This window comes from Drosophila nasuta, chromosome 3 (assembly GCF_023558535.2).
Source record: "Drosophila nasuta strain 15112-1781.00 chromosome 3, ASM2355853v1, whole genome shotgun sequence".
NCBI lineage: Eukaryota > Metazoa > Arthropoda > Insecta > Diptera > Drosophilidae > Drosophila > Drosophila nasuta.
The window spans coordinates 34,531,348-34,555,768 of record NC_083457.1 but is presented as its reverse complement, the minus strand read 5'-3'; the positions used below and the strand labels follow the sequence as shown (position 1 = coordinate 34,555,768).

At 38.7% G+C, this 24,421-nt stretch overlaps 5 protein-coding genes across 6 annotated transcripts in view; 2 read left to right on the top strand and 3 right to left on the bottom strand.

The window, feature by feature from the left end:
- The window catches only part of LOC132791259 (uncharacterized), a 40,048-nt gene extending 31,958 nt beyond the window's left edge, over positions 1–8,090 (bottom strand). Inside the window, exon 1 of the mRNA XM_060800109.1 lies at positions 7,374–8,090. Within this exon, the coding sequence (XP_060656092.1) occupies positions 7,374–7,818 (445 nt within the window). The 5' untranslated portion in view covers positions 7,819–8,090. The remainder of the gene's footprint in view (positions 1–7,373) is intronic.
- Positions 8,091–8,948: 858 nt separating this feature from the next.
- On the bottom strand, positions 8,949–9,426 carry LOC132791450 (uncharacterized). Of its 2 annotated transcripts, XM_060800375.1 has the most exons (3): positions 9,380–9,422; positions 9,122–9,319; positions 8,949–9,067 (listed from the first exon to the last, which is right to left on the bottom strand). In XM_060800375.1, the coding sequence occupies exons 1-3, from the start codon at positions 9,402–9,404 to the stop codon at positions 9,006–9,008; spliced, it is 285 nt and encodes a 94-aa protein (XP_060656358.1). In that variant the 5' UTR covers positions 9,405–9,422; the 3' UTR covers positions 8,949–9,005. The 2 variants fall into 2 exon arrangements, with proteins under 2 accessions (XP_060656358.1, XP_060656357.1); XM_060800374.1 differs by having other exon boundaries at positions 9,122–9,426.
- A 202-nt stretch (positions 9,427–9,628) lies between these two features.
- On the top strand, positions 9,629–10,489 carry LOC132791449 (salivary glue protein Sgs-3-like). The gene is made up of 2 exons (XM_060800373.1): positions 9,629–9,927; positions 9,986–10,489. The coding sequence occupies exons 1-2, from the start codon at positions 9,705–9,707 to the stop codon at positions 10,381–10,383; spliced, it is 621 nt and encodes a 206-aa protein (XP_060656356.1). The 5' UTR covers positions 9,629–9,704; the 3' UTR covers positions 10,384–10,489.
- A 120-nt stretch (positions 10,490–10,609) lies between these two features.
- LOC132788190 (uncharacterized) lies at positions 10,610–11,064 on the bottom strand. The gene is made up of 3 exons (XM_060795522.1): positions 10,994–11,064; positions 10,732–10,935; positions 10,610–10,671 (listed from the first exon to the last, which is right to left on the bottom strand). The coding sequence occupies exons 1-3, from the start codon at positions 11,016–11,018 to the stop codon at positions 10,610–10,612; spliced, it is 291 nt and encodes a 96-aa protein (XP_060651505.1). The 5' UTR covers positions 11,019–11,064.
- Positions 11,065–11,284: 220 nt separating this feature from the next.
- Positions 11,285–11,959, top strand: LOC132792701 (uncharacterized). The gene is made up of 2 exons (XM_060802149.1): positions 11,285–11,544; positions 11,602–11,959. The coding sequence occupies exons 1-2, from the start codon at positions 11,319–11,321 to the stop codon at positions 11,817–11,819; spliced, it is 444 nt and encodes a 147-aa protein (XP_060658132.1). The 5' UTR covers positions 11,285–11,318; the 3' UTR covers positions 11,820–11,959.
- The last annotated feature ends 12,462 nt before the right edge of the window (positions 11,960–24,421 follow it).

Below are 24,421 nucleotides of genomic sequence, written 5' to 3'. Positions count from 1 at the left end.
ATTGACTTCTGAAAAGTTGAACAATCATTGAGCTGAGAAATCGATTATCAAATTTATTTACTTTGCTCCTCGACTTGGGCTCAGCGCCAAGGACATTAAGGGGTTTGAGACACAACAGACAGAACTGAATCGATATAGGTCTATTTATAATTTAAAGAACGCAGCAAGGCGTGTAAATTGTGGAGAGATGGGGAATTTTATTATCATTGTTAATTTTGATTATTTGTTTGATCATTATTGTATTTCACAGTTGTTTTAGGAAGGTTGGAGTGAAGGTTTAAAGAATTTCTTTTGCTAAAGATTTATGAATATAAAATAATTTTAGGTTAAATTTAAGTTATAGTAAAGTAAATTGTACAAATAAAAAAATGTCTCTCAATTAACTTTTGCTATTAAGAAATATGCTGCTAAGAAATATTTATGAGAAGTAGTTTTGCAATTTCAGCCAAAATTTAATATAAAACGAACGTTCTTGCATCATCTTTCTTTGCTTTAGCTAATAAGAAACCCCTAAGATAAGTTGTCATTTCATTTTTCTCGTCAGCATTGTTGCTGGGCAACCCTTGTGAATGATATGACGAGCTAGAGAACATTCTGCGATTGCATTACAGCTGCACTGACGTGACGTCATAAAGGAAAAGCAAGAGCAAAAGCAAAGGCAAAGGCAAGTTGACTGATAGTGCGAGCCCCCGAAAGGAATCAAAAGAGAAGCCGGCAATGAGCTTGCAATAATGTGATAAGCGCAGCGGAAATGAAAACAAGCGCAAGCGAGCTGACGATGAATGGGCATGGGCATGACAACAACTGACAACAACAACACCAACAACAAGACAACAATAATGCACAGCAATAACAAAAGGGAGAACGGGACAACAAGCTGTGGCGCCCACAACAAAGCGTCAGACACTTAAAAGTCAACGTCAAGCGACGCGCAATAAAAGTAAAATTGCCATCGGAGTCTTGTTGCAGTCTCATTGGAGTTGAACTACCGCAATTGCCGCCCAACTCCAACCCAGTTTCCCACCTCGCTCCACACACATACGCAGCGAGCTACCTACTCCCCACCAATTCACCACACTCCGAACTCCACAACTGATGTGTGTGTTTGTGTGTGTGGCGCATTTTGCTTCAATTATTTTTATTGGCGCGGCGCAAAAATTTATGTTGCATACTTTGCAGCGCTGCTGGCGTAGCGTGGCGTTAATTTCGTTATGGCAAACTGCAATGCCTTGACATGTGAGAGTGTGAGTGCGAGTGTCAGAGTGTGCATGTGTGCCTGTGTCTGTGTTTGTGTTTGGTGAAGGAAAGGAAAGTGTGCGCCATCGCGGCGCCATGGCCCCACTGTGAAGCGGAATATTGAAAAGTTCTCGAGTATCTTAATTAAAGGTTAAGTGTGCGCCTTTTGAAAGCGCGAATTATGGTAATTTACGTTGAAAGCCAGCCAAGTAGGCGTGCCAAATGTGGGCGGCAGCCGACAGCAGCCAGCTGGGGGAAAGAAAGCTCTTTAATAAGTGAGTATAGTGAGTGGATGAGTGAGTGAGTGCACTTCACAGAGTGAAACTCAGCAGCTGATACGCATTATAAACTCTCTCGAACTTATCAAAATGTTAAGTGCGCTGTAGTTTAATACGTATTGAATATATTGTGCTGCTGAAAGTTCACATACTTGTGGCAAGGCTTTCCTATTTAATTGTATACTATTACTCTAACTTTTGTGAACTATAAAGTTAAATTGCTCTAGCGTCATAATAGCAATGGCTTATAGTATTATTAAAAGTACTTTAGTTTATGAAGTGCGTGCTAGGATTTAATTATTTAATAGCTCGAAAAAAGTAAAAGTTCTGTTATTCTAATTTAAGCTAGAATATAAAATTTAAAGGGTTATAAAAAAGAAAAGTTATTACTTTATTGTTTAAGGCTATTATAGATATTAATGTAAAATATTCAGAGCTGAACTCGTAAAGACTAATTACTTTATCAAGTAATCAAGGTATTCGTTCGACAAATTTGAATATATCATTGTGAAATTTGGCACCCGCCAGCTATCAAATGTTATTTAATATTATTGCATGACTGCAAATAATTAAAATCGTACAAAACGAGGCATTGCACGAACTATTTAAAATGCGATATGTCGGTCAGAATTTATTCGTGGTGCATTTTAAATGACACAATTCAGTCCAGCGATATACATACATACATATACATATAATAACAAAAACCATCAATACATGCATTTAATATAATTAATTATCATAAATGACACTACAAAACGAAACCAAAGCAATTTGCATTTATTTATCTGCACACAACGAAAGCAATTAAATACAACTTAATCAAATTGCATAATGTCAACTTCAAATACTCCCGAACTCTGGCCAGACTTTAAGCGAGACCTGGAAAACCAATTGACCTCAATACGAATACGAGTGCAACAGCGAATAACTATGAATGACTATGAGTACTCAGTCTCTTAGTTGTCTCTGCTCGGCGAACAATCAATAAAATTTACCCACAATCAGCCAGCGAACGTGTGAAATTGTCTGTCGACATCTACTTTTCTCATTTCTCGTTTCTCGCTTTTCTTTCTCTTTATTGACTCCTCGTTGTCTCGCTGTTGCTTTGGCTTCTCCGTTGCTCGGTGACAGAGTGGACAGCGTTAATAAAAAATGCAAATTTTATGCACAATTTGACAAAAAATGTTGTACAATAAATACAAATTAGACGAAATGTCGAAGCTCAAGATCAAGCTCACAGTTCGAAGCAGAAAATCCAGAGAGGGAATGATTAGAGTGAACCGAAAATGAAGCAAATAAACCTAATCAAATGTTTCAACAGTGAAATCAATGTTGTTTGAGTATCAGAAATTGCAAAATAAATTGAAGCTGACAGCATAGTGTTGGGATTAGCAAATTCAAATTTAAAACTTGCTCTTTAATCAAATATTCCTTTGACTTGTAGCCAAAGTTATCTGTGCTTAAAATCAAATTTGAGTAAGAGGATTATAGTTGCAAATTGAGGAAAACAAATGAAAATATCTTTATTGTTCTTTGTTTAAACAAGTTATTGGGCATCAAGACAAGCACTTTTATTTTAAAATTTTCAACTTCGTGCTGGGTAGAAACATTAAATTTTTAAATTTCTCCAGCTGCTTGAATCGTTTTTAGCCTGAATGCCACTTCCAAGATTCGAATACACACAACTTGGAGCTAAAGAGGCGGCAAATCCTATATTATGTTGGGGCAAATTGCAAGCTCACGTATAGAGCGATAGCTGTGAGCGATATTTTCAATGCGCTGTCGGTAAAAATTACGCACATTTAGTTAAGTCCCCGGTCCGATGATGTTTTCAGCGAGCAACTTGGCCAACGATGCCAGCGGCAGGACATGAATATTTTAAAAATTCGCAATGCTCTCTCAACGCGTGTTGCTGTTGTACGTGGGCAGCAGCAGCTCGAAAGCTCGACAGCTCCAGCAGCTGTAGATGCTGCAGGCTGCTCCTCGCAGGAGACACGCAGAATGAATAATTTAAGACTGGGAGTTTGCTGGGGAGATGGGCTGGAAATGGAAGGCCGACTCTTGGCGTCATCAAATAAATGCCAAATGAGCAATCAAAGTGCCATGAAGGACTAACTAAGCAGCCGCTCAACCTAACGCCACCCAATCCTCCGCCAATCCTCCAATCCGACGCTGATGAGTGCCCCGTAAAAAATGATGTACACGAATAAACAAGCGTGGCAAGCGTGAACAGGAGAGGGAGCTGAAACGAAGAGAGAGCGGGAAGCAAGTCCAATGAAGCGCATAAACAGCAAATAAAGCTGTGAATATTTTTCCATTATAAATAAAAAAGAAAAGCAAATTTAAAAGACATGCTGAAAAAGAACACAAGTATCTTAGATACCCTAGAGGTATGAGTAATATTTCTGAAAGGCAGTCTCATATGTCCAATTATACTTGATGGGATATAAAATAGTTATGATTGTTTTTTATACTTGTCTTTTATTTATATTAAATGCAGAAGCCTTGCTATTTAACAAAAGAAAACTAGTAGAAAGCAAGTTCAGAAAGATCGCACCTATTACTATCGTAATAAGAGTTATGAAATTTAATTTATTGTGAAATAATTATCGAATTATTTACAACTTGAATTAAATTTAAAAGAACAACAGAACTTAGTTTACAGCTTAAAGATTAACAAGACTAAGCATAACAGAAATGGTTAGCAGATTATTATAGCTCACCAAATATTTGTGTTCATTTGTAGGGTATGCTCAACTGAATTATAGATTAAATTGAGAAACTAAAGAGAAGCAAGCACTTGGCAAGCATAGCAGCATTTGCAATGTGCGAATCTTCTGGCATTGTGTGTGCGGCAGAGAGACAAAAAACTTATTATACGCCAAAGCTGCATCAGCTGTGCCCCAATAGAAATAGAGAGAGAGAGAGAAAGGCAAGAATAAAGGCTAGAAGCGAGACTCGAGGGTGCACTCAGTTATTGTCTCAGCCATATTGTCGATATGTAAGTAATTGGTATGTACAACTGCGCCTGCTGCTCGGTTTGCCAGGAGCTGCGAGAAATGCGGTTATGAATTTCTGAGCAGAGCTCTGTAGTTGATACCCCCCTAGATACCAAAGAGAGAGCGAGAGAGGAATAAGCGGGGGAATAGGTATCGCAGCAATTGCTCCACAGAAGTTTTATTAAAAACTTGTGCAGCAGCGAATTGTGTTGCAGTCGATGCACAAGGCGCTGATATATAATATATATATAAAAGGCTAAATAAAATGAGAAAGTTTCATAAAACATTTGTGACTTTCGCAATTTTTTATGGCTGCAACTTAAAGTTTCGCTCCCACTCACTCTCTCTCTATGGCCATCTGTCTCTTTCCAGTGCGCTCTACTTCGCTTTATAGGCTATTAACTTGGGCCACGTTTTTGTTGGGGTTTTGCTAAAGTCGGAAAGTGCAAGAATTTATCGCATGACACACTAAGGCGGGTCTCATGCAGTTATCGAAATGGGCCAGTGCGCTCAAGTGCATGCATCGAGATGGCCAAGAGATGGGGGTTAGCGATGGGAGGACAGCAAATCGATTACTTACTCAGCTTTCAGCTGAGTGCTTACGGCTTACGGTTTATATTGCCAACGCAATGGCCGCATCACAATAACCTTTCATGATTTGCCGTTGTCGTTTCGATAACATTGTTTGGGTCATCTTAAAAACGAGTTCGGCAATGTGATTCTTGATATCGATTGCAAAGATGAGGAAAACGGTATAAGCTGAAAATGTTTCAATTATCGATAATTAATAATAGATTTAATGTACGTTATTATTATCGATCATTAATAAATGATTTATTAATCGATTTTATGTATGTTATCTCTATTGATCATTGATAATCGGTTTAAAATATGTTATCGTTTTCAATCGTTAGTAATCGATTAACTAAAAGTATGTATCAACCTTTTATAATCGATTCAAAAATGTGCCTTTATGATAAGCTCTAAATTTGTAAAAATCCTTCATATGAATTCCAATTAAAATACTGTAATAATTCAAAAATTCAGACAATTTATTTTTAAACGCATTCATATCCAGTTTTAATTACAATATCAGCATCGTCTCCTTGGCATGGCCTAAACCAACCTTTGGCTTAACGGCAACATAACTTATTTGCAGAAAATCAGAATAGAATGGAAGTTTTGCTGTTGCACAAAAATGTATCGATTTAGTTGCACAAAAGGCCAGCTTGCAGCCTGCAACATGCCGACGAAGTATGCAACAATTGAAAGCCACTTAAAGCCACAATTCGAGAGAAATCCCAACAGCCGTTGGCCAAAAGATAGGTTATAGCCCTAGCTACAACTGTAGTTGTAGCCGTAGCTGTTGCCATTGGGCCAAATAAATTTGCAAACAAATTTTGCGTTATCGATATGAACGTCTAATGACCCATTGACTGCTGATGCCAATGCACTCTGCCACTAGTTCGATGCGATACGATACGATGCTATGCTGTGCAAGAGTATTGGCCTAATGAAACCCAATATCTTTGAGAATTTTAGGGGGAGGCGCAAATGCAGACTATAGACTATAGACTGCACATTACACATTGCACAAGTTGCAACCGATAACTGCATGGTGCATTTGATTGTTTGTGGTGTGTGTTGAGAGTGTGGCTTAGGGAGGCGTTCATAAACTCAAAATGATGCCAAAAATATGGGCAATTGATGTCTATGGCTGTACGTGTGCATCTAACGCTCGTTGACTTGGCCAAAAGCCAATTTCAGTCAAAACGCATGTCAAATTTGCCAATAACAAAACCAAAACGAGATACGAAAAATGGCTAAATATTTTATGTTATCGATGAGGCAAATACACAGCGACCTACACTTCCTCCTTTTTCTCAGTTCTAGCTGGTGCTGGTGACCCAACAAAAACAAATTGCAGTCGCTGCAGAACACATTTGCATGAGTCTCCCAGCGCTTGCATACGAAGTTCTCGCTTAGAAAGTAGTTCAGCAGTGGCAGTTGAACGCATTGACAGCCCTTACAAATGTGTGTTCTGGTGCTCGGACTCGTATACCCTAACTTACCCCAGAGAAATTGCAGTTTTGTTTGCCGCTCACATATTTCGTATATTTGGCAAGTGCTTCCCCATGGAATTTATAGTTGGACTCGTTCAATGCAAACTGATGAGAGTCTTAACTCGAAACTTTTGCAAGAATTTGCACGAATATATAATACTTTAGTGAATATTTTTGTTTAAAATCATAAAGTATTTTGGGGAAGAACTCGACTGTGCTATTGGGGAATGAATTCCGATTTTTGAAATATTTTATTTATTTATATTTTGCTCAGTTATAATAACAATGACTACAGTAATGAAAATCTTTAAATTGACTATGAATTGTAGATATTGCAAAAATTACTTGATTATTTAAAATTAGAGATTCAAAACTTTAAAGTAATTTTTAGTGGTAAATTTTTAAATTTGTAAATCATTAAGGAATGATAATTAATTATTTAAAATTTAAAAATGCGAGATTTATATATTAGTATTCTTTAATTTGCTATTCCATGTCATCCACTTAAATTGCACTTTAAGTAAGTGCATTAACACTTCGTTACTTTCTTTGTGTTTGTATTTTTCGCTTATTGTTGCAGTTTTGTGTTTTTGAAATATGTCTGCATTGTCGCAAGGGAGGGAGAAAGCATGCTGCTGCGAGTGTGTGTGCAAGCAAATGAGATAAAGTTTCATTGTCTTCATTGTTGTTGTTGTTGTACTTGCAGTGCCATTTCTCAGCCGCGCCAAAAAGTATGCCATGCTTTTTGCGCTCGCTTCGTTACCCACTAAAAGCTCTCGTGAATTAAAACTCACCTGCATGAAGGTCGCTCAGCTCGTCGGCATTGACGGCGGCAGCGACGTTGCTGGCGGCAGCGCCGCTCTCCACACCACTGAGCGAAATGCTGGCACGCTTCTTCCCCCGCCAGACGCTGATGCCAAAGCACTCGGCACAGCAGCAGAAAACAAAGCCCAATATGAGGAGCACCCAGGCGGCGACCATTAGGACAATGGTCGATGTGGAACGATAGCTGTAATTCTCTTCTAAAAGTACCAAAAAGTTTTCGTTGCTGTGATTGTTGTTGGCAATGTATTCGACATTGTTGCCATTAGAGTTTACGTAGTAGTTGTTGTTGTTGTTATTGTTAATAATGTTTGGTTGAAAGGCGACATCGACAGAAGCGAGCGCCGCGTAGCTGTTGCCCACCATGTGGAAGAGCGGTTGCAATTTGGTGAGACGCATAAGTGTTATGTTTGACATGTTGGTGGTAGCATTTCTTGGTGGCAACAGCTGCACTCGTTCGGTCACTCACTCACTCATTGAATCACTTAATCAATCACTACGTCACTTGTTCAATATCACCCATTTGTTTGGAGTACGCGCCTTTGCAGAAATACGGACGAAACGTGACTGGTTCCAACTCAACACAACTCTGAACTCAACTCAACTCAATACTCTATACAAAGCGACGTTGAGACACGGCTCTCGACAACTGTCAACCGGGCGTCTGCGACTCGACGTGCAACTGGCTTATTATCTGGATCGTTGCTTTAACCACTGCTTCAGTGCCTTAGCTTTAGCAACTGCTACTACGACGCGGCGTCGCGACGTTTCATTTGTTTGTGTGTGAAAAATGTACAACAACAAGAACAACAAAAGCAATATTAAGCAGTATCGTAGATGTTGACAGCCGCAGAAAATTTTGTTTTTGGCTCGCAATCTTTATTATCACACATGTGTATTTAAGCAGATAGATCGACTGGCAAACAGACAGACAGACAACCAGCCGCACACAATACTTGTGTATACAGTATTACGTATGTATGAATGAAGATCGCTCTCTCTATTGCTCTCAGTCTCTGCCTCTTATATCTAATTAAGTTTTGTTTACTTGCGAGAACGCTAAAAGTTTTGTTTACTTTTGTTGTGGTGTGGTGATTTAAGCAGAGCAGCGTAAAGCTTAGCTGTCTGCCTATGGTGAGTTATGGTTGTGTTTACACCTGCAGCTGTTGAGTGCAAGTCTAGACTGTGGTGAGTTCTTACAGACAGACAGATAGATAAGCCAACCATTTTTCAGCTGCAGCCTGCGCTCAAAATTCGCTGTGTTTGCCCCCGAAGTGGGAGAAGAAGTGCGAGCAGAAGCTAGATTTACTCTATTTCTTAATTTTATATCAGAAGTTAGGCAAATTAGAGTGATTGTCGTTGATGTGTGATATTTTTGGAGAGCCAGTCGATTGATAAGCAACAACAGAAGTGCAGAAATTCAGGAAAGTTCCATAACTTGTGTATTAATAATTACTTGAGTCAATAAAATGATATTCTCGAGAGCGACTAAAAATAGAAGCGCTCGATTTGGTTCAAATAATTTCACAATGAGTTGACTAATGTTGTTAACAGCTGTATTTTAATTGATTTTCACATTTTACACAATTTGATCTATTAATTATTCAACGTCGTAATACCTTGACAATATTGGCACAGCTCAATTCTCCACACTCCACCAAAGATACTGTAAATCAATGTTTGTATAATTTAAGTTGTTTTGTATTAACTTTAAACTTACATTCGCAGGCAGCGCGTTCCAGTTGACAACGAGTTATGTTTTTCCATCTGACATCTCTTCTTCGGCATTCGACGTTCAAATATTTGGTGACATCATCTTCAATGCCGATCCTCGGCTCATTTCTCTCACAGACGCGAGTTAGCTGCTCGCAAATCCTGCGATCTGCCTGGACTTGGAGCAAACACAAGGAGCAGAAGACTGTGCATAGATGACAGAGTTTACGTATGATATCTGAGAAGACACTTTTGTCTGGCTTACCCAAAAATAGCACAAGTTTCGACATGATTATGAAGAGTTGGAATATGACAGCTTCTGTAGCTGTTCTCAGCCAATATACCAGGTATTTATAGTCTAGAATCGGTTTGAGGAAGTGACTTGCAGGTATTGTTATAAAGACAGCTGTCGAATTGACTTACATGTTTTCGACAATGGATTTAATTCGATTATTTTTGGTATATATAAAACGTGCAGATAGTCTTATAACAATTGATGATGGCTGACCTGATTCTTAAGCATTCCCCGGCCTATAAAAGCACGCTCTAAAGCACATTTTAATACCACCAATCAATCATTCTTAGTTGCAATGCATATTCAGAACATTCTTATATTCTCTTTGGTCGTCTGCAGTGTGCAGATTAGTGCCCAGAGCATCGATTGCGATGAGATTTACAAGAGCTGCATAAAACGTGAGAAAACTGTTCCTCAAACAGATGAACGAGAAAATAATAACTGCCCCAAAGAGGTGGAAAAACGCTGGATCTGGCGCAATCTCACACAATGTGAGATGCAACGTCTGTACTGTCAAAGTAAGTGGTAATAAGACCTTTTTTTAATTGCGCTGAAGCTATTAATACATCTTTGTAGATCCTGGAAGGCAGTTTACTTGTGATGCTATAGCCGAGATGGCTAATATGAAACCCAGGCGTTTGACTCGTTGCATCACTTGCGAGCCTCCTCGGTCTACTCGACGCACCTCACGGCGAACTACTCGCAGCATAACGCGTCGCCCCACTCGCCGAACAACTCGCCGCACAACTCGTCGAACTACTCGACGCCCCACTCGTCGCCCCACACGCCGCACGACTCGCCGCACCACTCGCCATACAACTCGTCGAACTACCCATCGCACTACTCTTCGACCCTCTACTAGACCTACCACTACCACCTCTACAACACAAAGAACCACTACACGTCAAACCACCCGCAGAACTCCGCCGCGTATAACAACACGTAGATCTACTCGCAAACCTTCTATTCCTTAAAGTAACAAGTCTAGTTGCAAACATTAAATAATATAGAACATCTATGTCACAATCTTTAATATTCTTTTGATGCTTTTATAAAAACCATTCCATTCAAATTTGCGAGAGCGACAAAGAGTAAAAGCTTACTGAAGTTAAAAAAATTTAATGCTACGAAAATATATTTTGTAGTTTATTGGTCAATTTACAGATTTTCGTTAATTTGTAAATTTGTTTAGTTCATTATTTAACGTCGAAGGACCCGGACAATGTTGGCACAGCTCAATTGACCGCATTCCACCAAAGATACTGTAAATTATGAAATATTGATTATTTTATAATTTTAAGTATGTTTTGCTTGTAACTTACATTCGCAAGCAGCGCGTTCGAGCTGACAACGAGTTATATTCTTCCATCTGACATCTCTCCTGCGACATTCGGCATTCAAATATTTAGTGACGGAATCTTCAATGCCGATTCTCGTTTCATTTCTCTCACAGACACGAGTAAGTTGTTCACATGTCCTGCGATTCGCCTGTGATTTGACTTGCAGCAAACACAGGGAGCAGATGACTAGAAATAAAATAAGTTTAATTATGATAATTAATATGATATTTATTATAAAACTTACCCAAGAGCAGCACAAACTTCGACATAATTGCTATATGATGGAACTGGACGTATTCTATAACTGAAAGTTTCCAAAATGTCAGGTATTTATAGTCCAGAATCGGGTTAAGGAAGTTATGCAATTATTATTTATTATGCACAGCTGTCGATTGGGCTTACATCGGCTTAACAATGGATGTAATTCAGATATACTTTTGTATGTCTTACTATAGCCATTGTTTGATAAAAGCTGTTGTTGGTTGACCTGATTCTAAAGCAGTGTCTGGGCTATAAAAGCTAGTTTCTGAGTCAACTTATTTATCAGTTATCGATTACTCTCAGTCAAAATGCATATCCAGAGCATAGTTGCCCTTTGCTTAATCATCTGCTGTGCACAGATCAGTGCACAGAGCGTAGACTGCGACAGGATCTACAAGAGTTGCACAGACTGTGCGCGGAATGTTCCCCAACGAGACGAAATTAATCATAGGAACAATTGTCCAAGGGAAGTGGAGGAGCGTTGGATCTGGCGTAATCTTTCCCAATGCGAGATTCAACGTCTCTACTGTCAAAGTAAGTTGAGAAGTTTCCTTTTTCCATTTCACACAAGCTAATTATGAATTTATGTAGATCCTGGTAGGCGCTTCACTTGCGATACAATTGCTGAGTTGGCTAAAATGAGGCGCAGAATCACGCCTCGTTGCATTCGTTGTACGACTCCGCGAACCTCTCGTCGCACCACTCGCAGAAGATCGAGTACTTCTCGTAGACCGACAACTCGTCGTACTTCTCGTAGATCTACGTCACGTAGAACCACACGTAGAACTACTCGCAAGCCATCGCCATAAAGCGGAAGATTATGAAACAGGGCTTGGTTGAATATTAATCAGAATAAACAAAATTCAATGGAATATAAATAAACAATAAATTTCGATATGCTTTTAAATACATTTCATTCGGCTGCTCCAGCTAAAGTGCTTTTTAAATACTTGTTACGGTTTAAGTTTTCACAACACAGACGCCCCAATCCCAGTCCCCATTCCTCATTCCCAACCGAATTCATAGCCATGACCAACAATATCCTCACACCACACTGAGCCCAAGCCCAAACCCACTTGAGCTCACGTCATGAACATGATTATGTACTTTATGAATGTGCAGTAAGATGAGTGGCAGAGAAAGAAATATCATCAATAATTGATACAAACTGTTGAATGCTCTACAGCATTTTTTAAGGCAAAAGAGATTTTTAAAGTACTCCACAATATTTTGGAAATTTTAAAGCTTTAAACTGTAAGCAAAGTGAAATTTAAAGCGCTAGAAATATTTAATATTACCAGTTTCATCACTTAGCGTTGTTGGCCAGCTGCAAATGGCCATAATGAAATGGTCCTCAGAGTGAGCTGTGTAAATGGTTTTCACAGGCTGCTCCAACTGCAATTGCTTATATAATACTCTCGTATTTGAAATTGAAAATCTTTTTGGCGCTGCACTTGAAAAATGCTTAGGACCAGGCCATGGATGATGAACTTTATAAAACTCTTGACCACATTTGCCGCAGCTACAAGCCTCCTCCCTCCCTCCTTCCAACGTTTGCTTTCCCTCCCCGAACCCTGCGCTGTCCTCGCCTTTGGTCAGCTAGCAACACTTTGGCCATGTCTGACCAGCTGACGGCTGTGGAGTTAAGGGCTGTGGCCGAGTGAGAGGAGGGGCGAGCGGTGCAGAGTGCGAGCATTGCACTTGACTTTAGCGCCACTTGTAAGTGTAAATTTTATTTGAGCCAACCAAGTGTTATAGATGTAGATACATATATACGTCGTGTAGATACATATTTATCCATAGCTACAGCTATAGACATGTATGTGTGTGTGTGTGTGTGTTGAAGTGACTTTGCTGGTTATTGGCGCTGCCTTTGGCCTGCTGCTGCTGCAGCAATGCTGGCTGGCTGGATGGCTGGCAACTCTTGGCCATCTCTTGAGGTTGGCCTCGTGTCGCTGACAGTTAAGTGCTGATAATCGCTTTTGAATTCAATTTTCAAGCAAGTAAATTTAACACACAGACAAAGTTGAGATTCAAAATGTGCAACACACTCTAATTTCGACATCCCTCACTCTTTCTATCTTCTCCCATTCTTGGATGCTGGATGGCAGACAAAAAAGCTTTGTCCTGTCCCTAGTTGCCCCTTTTGTGCTGTGGGCGTTTGTATTTTTTTCCTTTTTGCCCGACTCTTTTTCTCGGGGTTTTTGTGGCTTGGCTGGGGCGAAAACTGATTTTCTTGTTGCTGCTGCTGATGCTGCTGTTGCTGTTCCTGCTGTTGCTGTGGCTTGTTTTGTTGTTTTTGGCTTTGTGGTTTTTAATTTGTAAACTAGATTTGGGGCTGTGCTTGGCACCGAATTTGGTTTGTTACTCATTTAATCAAAGTCCCCTAAAATGCTTTAGTTATAATAGATTTATTCAAGCATTGCGAAAATGTTTCAAATTCTGTTGGCTAAACATTAGCATTTAAGTTTTGTTATTATTTAAGTTTCTGCTTTCACCATTCTTTGCATCGCAAATATAAAGCTAGCATTTGGTTTAATTTTTAAGGCTTTTTAAGGAAACAATTTAATGTTTCTTTTAAAATTAAAAAGGAAACACAAAATTGTATTGAATTATAAACAAAGTATCATAATAACTGATTTTTGGTAAACAAACAAGTTTGGAAAATAGTACTCAACATTAAATTTATTTGAAAATTGCATAATTTTTTATAGTCAAATTTTTTACTCTTTGAAACGTTTTGCCAGCACAAAACTATTATTATTGGATCGCAGTGAATCCGTTTTTGAGTCATTTTGAGAGCATAGTACGTGCATTTGATTGTCTCGTTTCGCTATTTGTCTGTGTTTAAGCGCGTTTGTGAGCCAAAATATCGTTTTAGGTCCACTGGGTCAGTACATTGCTCAATTGTAAGAGTGTATGTGTGTATTTTGGGGCTAGTAAACAAGTGTCTTTGAGTTATGTATGACGATAAATCTTGTCTAGTGCAATGAAGCTAAGGCAGCCTGTGATGCTCGCTATTTTCGGAATCAGCAGCCAAGTTTGGTGCATCCTTCACGTACTTGGCATTACTATAAAACCCAGCCACAGACGAGCATACACTTGCAATTGTCAGTAAGAGATGGAGAGGGATAGAAAGAGACAGAGAGCAAGAGATCCAGGAGCTTCATCATCTTCAGACAGCACGCACAGCTTTAGCATCTACATTATTCTTATGGTCATGGCGTCCACTTGATGCATTCTCAACTCCAATTCTAGCCAGTGTGTGCTCTATGATATATTTCTAAATAAAAGAAAATTTTTCACACGAAATTGTTTTGATTTGTCTTCCCATTAAATAGAAGTGGAATGTATTACTCCAAAGTTATTGAGAAATAAGATAAAATATAAAATAGCAAAAGACAAAAGACATTCAGTACTAATAAAAAAATATTATATGCTTCTAAATTTAGTTCTTTAAACTATATTTTAATTATTCGTATTCAATACTCAGAGCGAAGTGCTTAGAATAATCAGACAAACAATGCGTTCAAAATAAAATCAAACTTTTTTTATATTTTAAGAGAAGTTATTCTTTTCTCTACATTTTAAAAATAATTTAGAATTGTTATTAAAAAATTATTATTGATTAAATATATTAGTTTTAGTTTTTTCTTCGTTGTTTACCGTTAATTAAAAATAAACATTGTTTTAAAAATATACTTTCCTTTCAAGTCCCCATTCCTCAAGTAATCATAAATTCAGAGCTCTTGCCAGCAGGATATATTTATGAGCTAATCATTATTTCTAATTACTGCACAATTTCGTTGCTCAAAAATAATTAGAAGACAGCCGCCGACTAGCCGAGTTCCAGAATGGTGGCTTCCAGGCATGTTGAGTAACAACATAACTAAAATCTAAATCAATTTCTTGTGCTGTCCTTTTGCCACACGTAGCAACGTGCCACGTGCCAAAACAACAACATTAACAATGCCGAGAGTAACAGTTGCCATGCACTTGAAACCAAAAAATTTCATTACGAGGCTGCAGGGGGAAAGCAAGGGAGCTAGGCGGGGATGAACGCCCTTTGGCGTTGAGTCAATTACAAAAAGGAAACTGTTTTAGCGCTCCCCAAAAACAAACAATGCGATGACGTCGCTCGCAACCCACTCGATGGCGACAAGCCAAAAGGGGGGACGAGTCAGGAAGCTGTTATATAGTTGCTTAATATTTATCTAGCAGTCGTAATCAGCCAACTCAGCACTGACATGTGTCGGACATCTTGATAAGGAGACCAGAGACCCCAAAACCAAAATCGAGCTCAATCCCAACTCGAGTCAAACCCTAATTCCAAATCTGTCGCAATTCGAATGAGTTTTTAATAAACTGTTGGTTAATAATAAAATTTACAAACAAAGTCGAATTGATTGAGGATACGAGAAGGGGGAAGGGTTAGGCTCAATAAGTCGAAGTAGCTCCCGATAATTCTGACATATTTCGGATGCGACGCGTGCTAAAAGTTTTAGTTAGGTGCGCAGCTATTGAATTTAGTTGGGTGTGAAATTTGACAGCTTGTTACGAACTAGTCCCCTATTATGGGAACACAAGACTGTTGAAGAGGGGACAAGTGGAGGCACATGGTACCCAGGAGCTCAGGGACAGGCTCCCGGACGACCCCAATCATGTAGCAGCTTGTAAAATGTGAGCGTGAAAAGAAAATTGAAAAGTTCTTCACAGTTGCAGACTGTTGAAAGGCTGTTGATTTCAAGAATTCTTGAAAAGTTGCATCAACTTGTTAGGCATGAAGGTTTGACTAGCGCAACTTTGAGTGGAACTGCGCTTGCCAAATCCAGGGGTCGACTCTTTCAGGCCACTGACTGCTTAAAAAACAACAATAGAACTTTAATAAATGGGAAGGATATTAGCAAAATGTTCTTAAATGAAGCTCAAATAAAATGTAATTCTTTAACTTTTAGAGGTGTTTCAATAGAACGGGTTTCTTATGGGCATTCTATTAACTCGATACTTAATAGAAAAACGACACACAAAATAGTACAAAAATTGTGTTTATTACAATCAATCTACAAAATTTCAACAACTAATAAACAATTTATAATGAGCATCTACACTCAGATATTTGGTAGAATCAGTTTGAAAAAATATATCATGATACAGTTACTTAACTATGTTGAGGAAGATATAATACCCTACAGAGATTTACCATTTGTGTCTTGCAGTGATAGTTAAGGTAGTGCATAAGTTACAACAAAGATATTTTATAAATTAAAACATCAATTTAATATAAGTAAAAGGAATATGCATTAAAGTAATACATTTGGTTGTAGTTTTTTATCTTTCGTAGAAAATATATGATTATTTTTATAATTTCTACTTATTAGATCTTATATTGTAATCTTTATATTAGGCTTATACATTCTTAAAACGGCATTTAAAGGAATTGTTCAATATTTTCAAGCAATTGAAAAACTGGTTTCACATTCCAATGAGTCAGTATCGAAATTCTTTAAAGCAAATATTTGGAATCTCAAAGTATGTTGAATAAGTTTGCTTTAAGAGTGAACAAAGGAACTTGGCCTAGCCATTTGGGTTGGTTAGCAATCCACCCAGAACTCAGCTGTCCGCATGCAAGCCACCCCATTTTTAACGGCGCCCACATGCCACACTCCCCATCCTTGCTTGGCTATCCCCCTGACAAAATTTAGAAGCGCTTCTTCCGGCTCCCGGTTTGGGCATAACGATGGCACGTTTTGCTGCAATCCCAATGAGGAAATGCTAATCCGCATGTAATATTCGAAAATGATATGAAAATGCCAAACCAAACAACCACCCAACGAAAACTGAGCCCAACAAAAACCCATTCCGTATCGAGGGGAGGCGGGTTGGGAGGCCCAATGCCAACATTACTCAATGTCAACATCAAAATTGCTTTGGAATTCATGCATTCATTTCGTTCACTCACACACCCATTCATTCATTCTTTCACTCACTCACTCATTCATTTGCCGCTTAAAAAACTAACGCCGCAGTATAGAAATTTTCATTTCGCTATATAGGAAAGTGCCAAGGGATCTGGCCGGGTTGAAGTCCTGCTCCAGCTCCGGTTTTTGGTTCTTTAAATAGCTGCGCAGGGCGCTGATTAAAAGTGGCAACGTTCTGGGGTTGAGTTCTACATTTTGGTGTCGCGTTGCAACCTTTTCCATTTGCGGTACACGAAGGGTCGCCCTCGACGTCGTCGTCCATGGGGGTTGTCATCTGGATCTGTGGCTGCTGCTGCTGCTGCTGATGCTGTTGCTGTTGCACTTGTTCCTCTGTTTCCTCCACAACTGAAAAATTTCGTCACAGACTTTGGCGTGAAATTTCGTAACGAATTCTCTAAACAACAACAACAACAACAACAACTGCAAAACAACAACTCGTGGCTCATTGTAATTTTTGTAATGTTGCAGAATCTGCTGCATGGGCATGACAAAAAAGGACCAAGGGAGGAAGGAAGTTTGTTTTTGTTTAAAAATTATTATTAGAAATTCAGTTGGTTGTTTTGTATTACGAGCATTCGCGTGATGGGTTGCCAGGGTAGAGAGACTGATGCTATGCGGGGGAGCGTAAGGGAAGAGAGCGAGAGATGGGAGTTGTACCACAGCTGGTGCCACGAATGTGACCGGCATTTGGCCGCAATGTGGTCGATGTTAAAGGACTCGCTACGCTCTCTCGCTCGCTAGCTTCTATGGGCAACACTCCAAATGTGTTTGCCGAATCATGTGCTTGGGGTTTTAATATTTTTGTATGGGGCAAACACAAAGTGCAAATGCCAAGCGATTTTTTTGCTCGCTTGCTAGAGGGATGGTTTGCATGTTTTCTTTTCCGATTTATATCAACTATTTTTTGGCAGACACTTTAAAAATTATGTCAAATTATGAGCTTAAATTGTTGACAAAGCTGCGGGCTGTAAAAGATTATCTAGTCGATGGAAATGAGCAGCAAATGAAGTGTGGAATTGCTGCTGATACTATCAAAGTCAATCTTTATTTGGAAATGACTTAAAGTAAGCAATTGCGTGTTTCTTTAATATTATTAAGTTGTATTTAAAAATACGTACTGTACAGCCATATTAAACCAGTTATAATTACAAAAAAATGCACTTAAAATTGTATTTAAATTTAAACATGTTCAATTATGAAACTTATTTGTATTTTAAGTAAGTTTTTTATTGCAAAAATGGTTTCCTAAAACGCCTTTGAATCTTAAAGTGCTTAAAGTGACAATATTTGCAATTTTTGTTTTAATTGTGATATTTTACAACATTTGTAAAATCAATTTTATTAAATTTGTTTTTATTGTACTGTTAAGAAACAATTGATTCTCAAAAGAAAAGAAATACCCCATTTGTTTAAAATATAATTTATCTTTTGTCAGGTAATTGCCTTATATTTTTGTGTGAAAATATAATTTATTTAAGCTAAAGTCCAGCTGTCGACAGCACAATAAATATTTGAAAATTTTGTGAGTGCTTAGAGAAGTTTTGTCTGAATAATAATAATACGTTGCTGTTTTTCCAAATGAAAAGTGGAAAACATTGTGATGTTATGGCGCTGGTATCATTAAGAATGCTCAGACAATAAGTTTTTCATTACGAAGACTTACACGAGAGCCAAACAAAGCATTTTTGGCCAAACAAAAGTTGAGCTTTTCGGATGCTTAAACAATTCAATGGACTGCAGTTGCCCTATGCCGCAGGCTCTTCCCCCTGCCTGCTACACTTTTAGCTGGCTGGCTGAAACGAAAACCAAAAGCCATAAGCTGCAGAAGTAAGTTGAAATATTTATAATGCTGTCCAACACTTGGCTGACCACAGCAACAGCAACAACAATGAGATTGGGAATGGGGGGAACTGAGAATGGACAGCACATTGACCGCAGCACAAAAAACACAATAAATTGATTTTGTATCTTTGTGAACAAGTGCAGAGGAGCAGGCACACAGATACAGATACAGATACAGATACATCTGTCGACTCTAGATACATTCGCAGTGTGTATGCACAATGTTGCAACATACGCCCCGATAATTATGAAATTTGATGCGCAAAGTGAAACCAATAAAGAAACCCCAAAGAAATCCAATTCCGAAGAAAGCAAAAAAAGAATACAAAAACAATTTATGGCCGAACAACGCCCCGAAACAAAAACTTTAGAAACGCGACGCTTAAGAGGCAAGAACGCCCCGGCCAAATGAGGAGAAGAGAGAAACAAAAGGCAAGAAGCGAAGAAGGCGTGCCGGCTAACGTTTGAGACACTACACAAAAGGACAACAACATAAGCGAAAGGGATAATAATTCAGGCAAACTAACAAAGGATACGCGACGAGAAGGAGAACGAAAACGAAAACGAGGACGAACCATATAATAATAAATACTCGGGCGCGCCAGATGAACCAAAGCTGACCGCATTATTGGGCACAGTTCTTAGAGTCCTTTTAGACGTGCACAAAGGACACCGCCGCGCACTTGTCCTGCATGCGAACGAGGGACAATGGACTGCAGGACTACATGGCTATAGGATTGCAGGATTCGAGGACTTGCTAACGATGCGACACGCGCGCAGCTGGACACCGCTTGTTGTCCTTCGAGCCAAAAATTGACATTTAATGAGCCCGAGGACTACACACCTTTCTCACTCTCTCTCCCCTATAGACTGTATCTCTCTGTCTATTTCTCTCTTACTCTCTCTCTATTTGCGTGTTTTGCCGCTATCTGGTTTATGTAATCGCATAAATCGTGCAGCCAGCGGGAGCTGCTGCATGCCCCAGGCAAGTGCAACACCTTTTGTTATCATTCAAAGCACTTGCTTTACCTCCTCTATCTCTCGTCCCTCACTTGCACTCTCTCTCTCTTGGTTGTGCAGCCATTTGGCAAATATTACATTGGCTTACCTGGTTCTGGTTGATGTCGGTGTCGGTGTGTGTGTGTATTGTATGTTGTATGTCTGGGATTTCGATTAGCTCACATATCAAAATGGGCACGATAATTGTTTTCAAGTTCGTGGCATGTCAACAGCAGCAGCACGTCGAGATGTTGCAACGTCGATTTTCGAGTCAATTTATCTGTCTAGCCGGCGATTTAATGATTTTGTTTTGGCTACACTCTCGATACGAGCCTGGGAAACTCATGTCCAAGTCATTAGGATAAGACACTATAAATCCAAACAAAGAGAATTAGTTGTACATATAATTTATAGTTCGACATCTAGATAGAGTTTTAGAAAGATAATTACTGTAAGAGTATTAATTGTAGATATAGGTTAAAGAATAGTTTATGATATAGTTATATATTTATGTATGCATGTTGAAATTTTAGGACCTTTTACACCAACTTTTAATATTTAATTTTTGTTTTTTAGTAGTTTAGTAAAATGTTTATTTGTCATTATTTTAAAATTTACAAAGTATTTTATAGTATTGCTGTATTAATATATATCGTTTGATTTCTTATTATTTCTCGCCGACTTTTTTCTTAGTTTAGTACATTTTTCTTTTTCCTGAATTTTAGTATTATCAAAGTATCGTATTATTTATTTTAATATTATTTTTAATATGTGTTCAACAATTTCTTTAGTTACCATCATTTAATTAGGTCTTCAAAGGAGTAGAATACCTGCAGGTATTCATATGCTAAATAGAAGACTTCCCTTTGAATGCTTCCATCAAAGAGATTTAAGCCATCTTATCTCAACTACGGAAGTTACATAGTAAATACTGACTCCGTAGAGTCTGTAGCTCTCAACATTGAAGTTCTGTAGCTCCTAGTTTTGAATCTCAGCTTTCCTGAGTTGTAACTCGTAACTAGTTCCAAATAGATTGTAGCTTTCTCTTCACGCTCTTCACTTGCTAATTGCTCGTTGTCCTTTGTGTGCTGGCCTTAATATATTCAATGTGTAAGCAATTCAAAAGCAACTATCGTAATATCATTTCGGGCATTGTCTGCATTTATAGTGTTGGCCCGAAGTTTGGGGCCAATAAAATGACACATTTGCCCAGTTGCTAATTGCAAGCCATAAATTAGGCCAAATAGCCAATGTCTGCTGGCTGAAAGGATAGATAAGCAAAGAGAAAGGGAACCCGGAGAGGGTGGAGGGGAGATTGTCGTAAAACTTTAGATTGCATTAAACTGCGAGTGGAGTTGGTAGGCGCAACTATTTAATATGCGACATGCAACAAGCCAAAGGAAGGCGGCAGGACATGTAGAGGAAATCGTAGACAAAGCACAGCAAAATATTAATTATGACAGTTCACTATGCTATGCGAGAGAGTGTGTGTATGTGTGTGTGCCTTATAGACTGTGAGCCACTGCCATTGGCCAAAATTTGCATTTATATTAAAAAACAAACAACAAACCAGGCAACGACAACGACAACGACGACGACAACAGCAAGAGGCGCTGCTGTCTGGAGTTGGAGACAGGAGTCTGAAAATCCGTATGATGACAGACGCCAAGGACTTGCGGCATAATCAAAGACACGTCACCAACAGGCTATGACCAATTTGCAGTCACACCAACCACTAGCAACGTCTCCCTCCCCCCTCCTCTGGCTAAACGAGAAGCCAAAACTGATTTTGGACTGCGGTCTGCGCTTTAATTATGCCTCATATATCAGTTTAGCTCTTCAGTTAGTTTGGCTAAGCATAAGAATAATTTCGTTTTGATTGCAATTACAACCCCCAGCTGCCTCCCCCTTGGCTGTTGTGTGGCAAGTGCACTTGAGGGTTGCTTCGCTGCTGTCTGAGTCACAAGTGTTGCCAATTGTTTGTAACTGTTTTGCCAGCAACCCCAAACAACACAAAAAAAAAGCTACTCTGTGGTTGCTCTGTGCAAACTACATGACCCCCAACCTCATCCCCCCTCAACGTCATCTTCTCTGCTCCCCTCGCTCATCCGAGCCGTGGAAAATTATTAGATTTTATTGCACGCAACATTTCGGAATGAAATGAAAAATTTGTCGTTGTGTTGCGATTTATTGGCATTGCGTTGCCTTTCCTTTCTCTTCTTATTTCACTCCCACTCATTTCTCTCTTGTCTCGCTTTTTATATATTTTAATATTTGCAAGTGGCTTTTGGATGATTCGCCATGGACCAGCTGCCTTTACCCATGGGTCATGGGCAGAGGAGAGCAGCACCCTTCAAAAGGGTTACCCGAAATGCACTCGAGCGCAAATGTTTACGAAACAAAATTAGTTTGGGGATTTGCATTTGAATATACGACTGTGACTACGTCTATAGTTCGTTCTCTACTGACTGTACTATAGAAAGTTCTGAAATAAAAGTTGATGATGGGTTGACTGACAGTTGAGCTGAGTTCTCTTGTTATGCTGGGCATTGAAATCTGTTTGCCATTTGCATATGTAATAAGTGAAAGGGACCGGACAGCTGATGGATATGATAATCATGCGCTTATCACGAATCACAATTGCGCAACTTCAATAATAATAATAATAATCACAACTGAATATGATAATCTTATATGCGGTCCATTGTAATGGTCTTGTTATGATGCTCAAGTGATAGGGAGCTAAGTAGTTGACTATTGTGTGTTGGTCAAGAGCTCCTTTAAACCAAATATCAATGAAGTAAGTTTATATACGCTTCAAACAATATTTAAAGATAAGAAAGATTAACGAGATTACGAGAACTACATAGATATTAAGATGAGTCTAATTCTCAAAAAAATGATAACAAAATATATAAGGCTAAATGAATGTTTATAAAATACGACCAAAAATATTGAAAATAAAACTAAATAAAGCAAATTTTTGGAAAATATGCGAAAAATATATATGAAATTGAAAAAAATTGTATTTTTCTGGGAAAGATTTTTAGAAATTCTTCAAACAACTGTTACACACAGACTGCAGCTCTTGATTTACAGGCAACATATCTTTAATGGTCAGCAGGTCATAGCTAGACAACAGATGCTGGACCGGAGTTAATCTTACACTCTAGCAGTGAAAAAGGCATTCTCTAGAGAAACTGTTTGCCTTTATTATATGAATATCACAAAAGTGATTAGTTTGAAATTTATTTTGTACGAGAAAAGAAACTGAAAATTTGAAGATACGATAATGAAAGTGTATAATATACTATTTATGTAAAATTGTCTATCTTATTTTATAGAAATAGTAATTATAATATATGTAATTATTATTTGTTATAAATAATAATTAAAAATAACATTTTATATTTATCAGCATTTCTTAATTTCGTAGACTCGATTATCTTTTTACGACTTTTGATAAAATAGTTTACATAACTATTTAAGATTAGCGTCCTGCGTCCTTAATCTTTTATATTATAAACAATTGTAAGGCACTTATCGTTTACCCATATCTAACGTGTAGCAATTGCCAGCTGTAACTATCAAGATCTTGTAAGTATATTTGAGATCATATCTCGAGTCCTTCACAGAATGCTGTGTGGTCATTTGAAGCCGCTTAGTTGGTCATCAATAGACTTTCTAACTATTGTCTTCACGCACTTCTTTAGAAATTTGAGGGCTACTTTAAAACTCATTCAACACGCGTCTTGTTAGCATAAAGAATCTTCTCAATTTCCATAGAGTTGGGGGTAACAGTTGGCGTTGTCCGCAGCATTGGGTTACACAACTCAAACAGATGCCAAGCACAGACAACAAGGGAAAGGTAAAGTCAGGGAGGGAACTTGGATTTGTAGTTGGTTTTAGGACTACTTATAGTGCAGGTCGGGACAGTCAGTCGGTCCGGGGGAATGGGCATTTAGCGCATCCTAACAACGTCTACATGACACCATATTATTAAATTAAATGCGGACACGCGCAACTGGCAACTGGTAACTGGCCACCTTTGTTGCAACGTGCTGTGGCAACAGATGGAGCTGGAGGAAGGCGTTAGTTGCCAGACAAAGCAAAGGCGAAGGCGAAGCCAAAGCCCGTTGACCATTAATTCTCGGGCATAAATGGGATTTTGCTTGGCCTGCAGCTCACCAGCTCCAGTTGCCTCTTCTCCTTGGAGTTGGCTTTAACTAACAAGCCAAATGCTTGTTCCTGGAAAGGCAATCAATAGATTTGATGCAACCGATAAGCCAAATGAATGAGTTTTAATTATGCGTTTGCCGTACACTCTCTATCTTTCTCTCCCTTGTTTTGTGGATTAAGATCTGTCCACATATCATGTAACAGTTGCTATTGGGGCTTGCTACCTTGCAACCAAATCTGTGTATCTGCAGCTCTTCATATTTCAATTGGCCAAGTCAAAAGTCAGCTGCCCTCGAGCTGCGTTTTATGCTACCTGCGGCTGCCTTCCAATTTACTTATTTGATTTTTGTATTCGGGCCAACAAACATCTGCTACTTTTTGGTTCTTCTTCAAATTGATGACGACAGGTTGCA

Coding starts and splice junctions, on each gene's coding strand:
- LOC132788190 (XM_060795522.1), bottom strand. CDS start 11,018: ATGTCGAAGTTTGTGCTGCTCTTGG. Junction 10,936..10,993: donor GAAGTTTGTGCTGCTCTTGG/GTAAGTTTTATA, acceptor TTTTATTTCTAG/TCATCTGCTCCCTGTGTTTG. Junction 10,672..10,731: donor CGAACGCGCTGCTTGCGAAT/GTAAGTTACAAG, acceptor CATAATTTACAG/TATCTTTGGTGGAATGCGGT.
- LOC132791449 (XM_060800373.1), top strand. CDS start 9,705: ATGCATATTCAGAACATTCTTATATTCTCTTTGGTCGTCTGCAGTGTG. Junction 9,928..9,985: donor GCAACGTCTGTACTGTCAAA/GTAAGTGGTAAT, acceptor ACATCTTTGTAG/ATCCTGGAAGGCAGTTTACT.
- LOC132792701 (XM_060802149.1), top strand. CDS start 11,319: ATGCATATCCAGAGCATAGTTGCCCTTTGCTTAATCATCTGCTGTGCA. Junction 11,545..11,601: donor TCAACGTCTCTACTGTCAAA/GTAAGTTGAGAA, acceptor GAATTTATGTAG/ATCCTGGTAGGCGCTTCACT.
- LOC132791450 (XM_060800374.1), bottom strand. CDS start 9,404: ATGTCGAAACTTGTGCTATTTTTGGGTAAGCCAGACAAAAGTGTCTTC. Junction 9,068..9,121: donor GGAACGCGCTGCCTGCGAAT/GTAAGTTTAAAG, acceptor ATTGATTTACAG/TATCTTTGGTGGAGTGTGGA.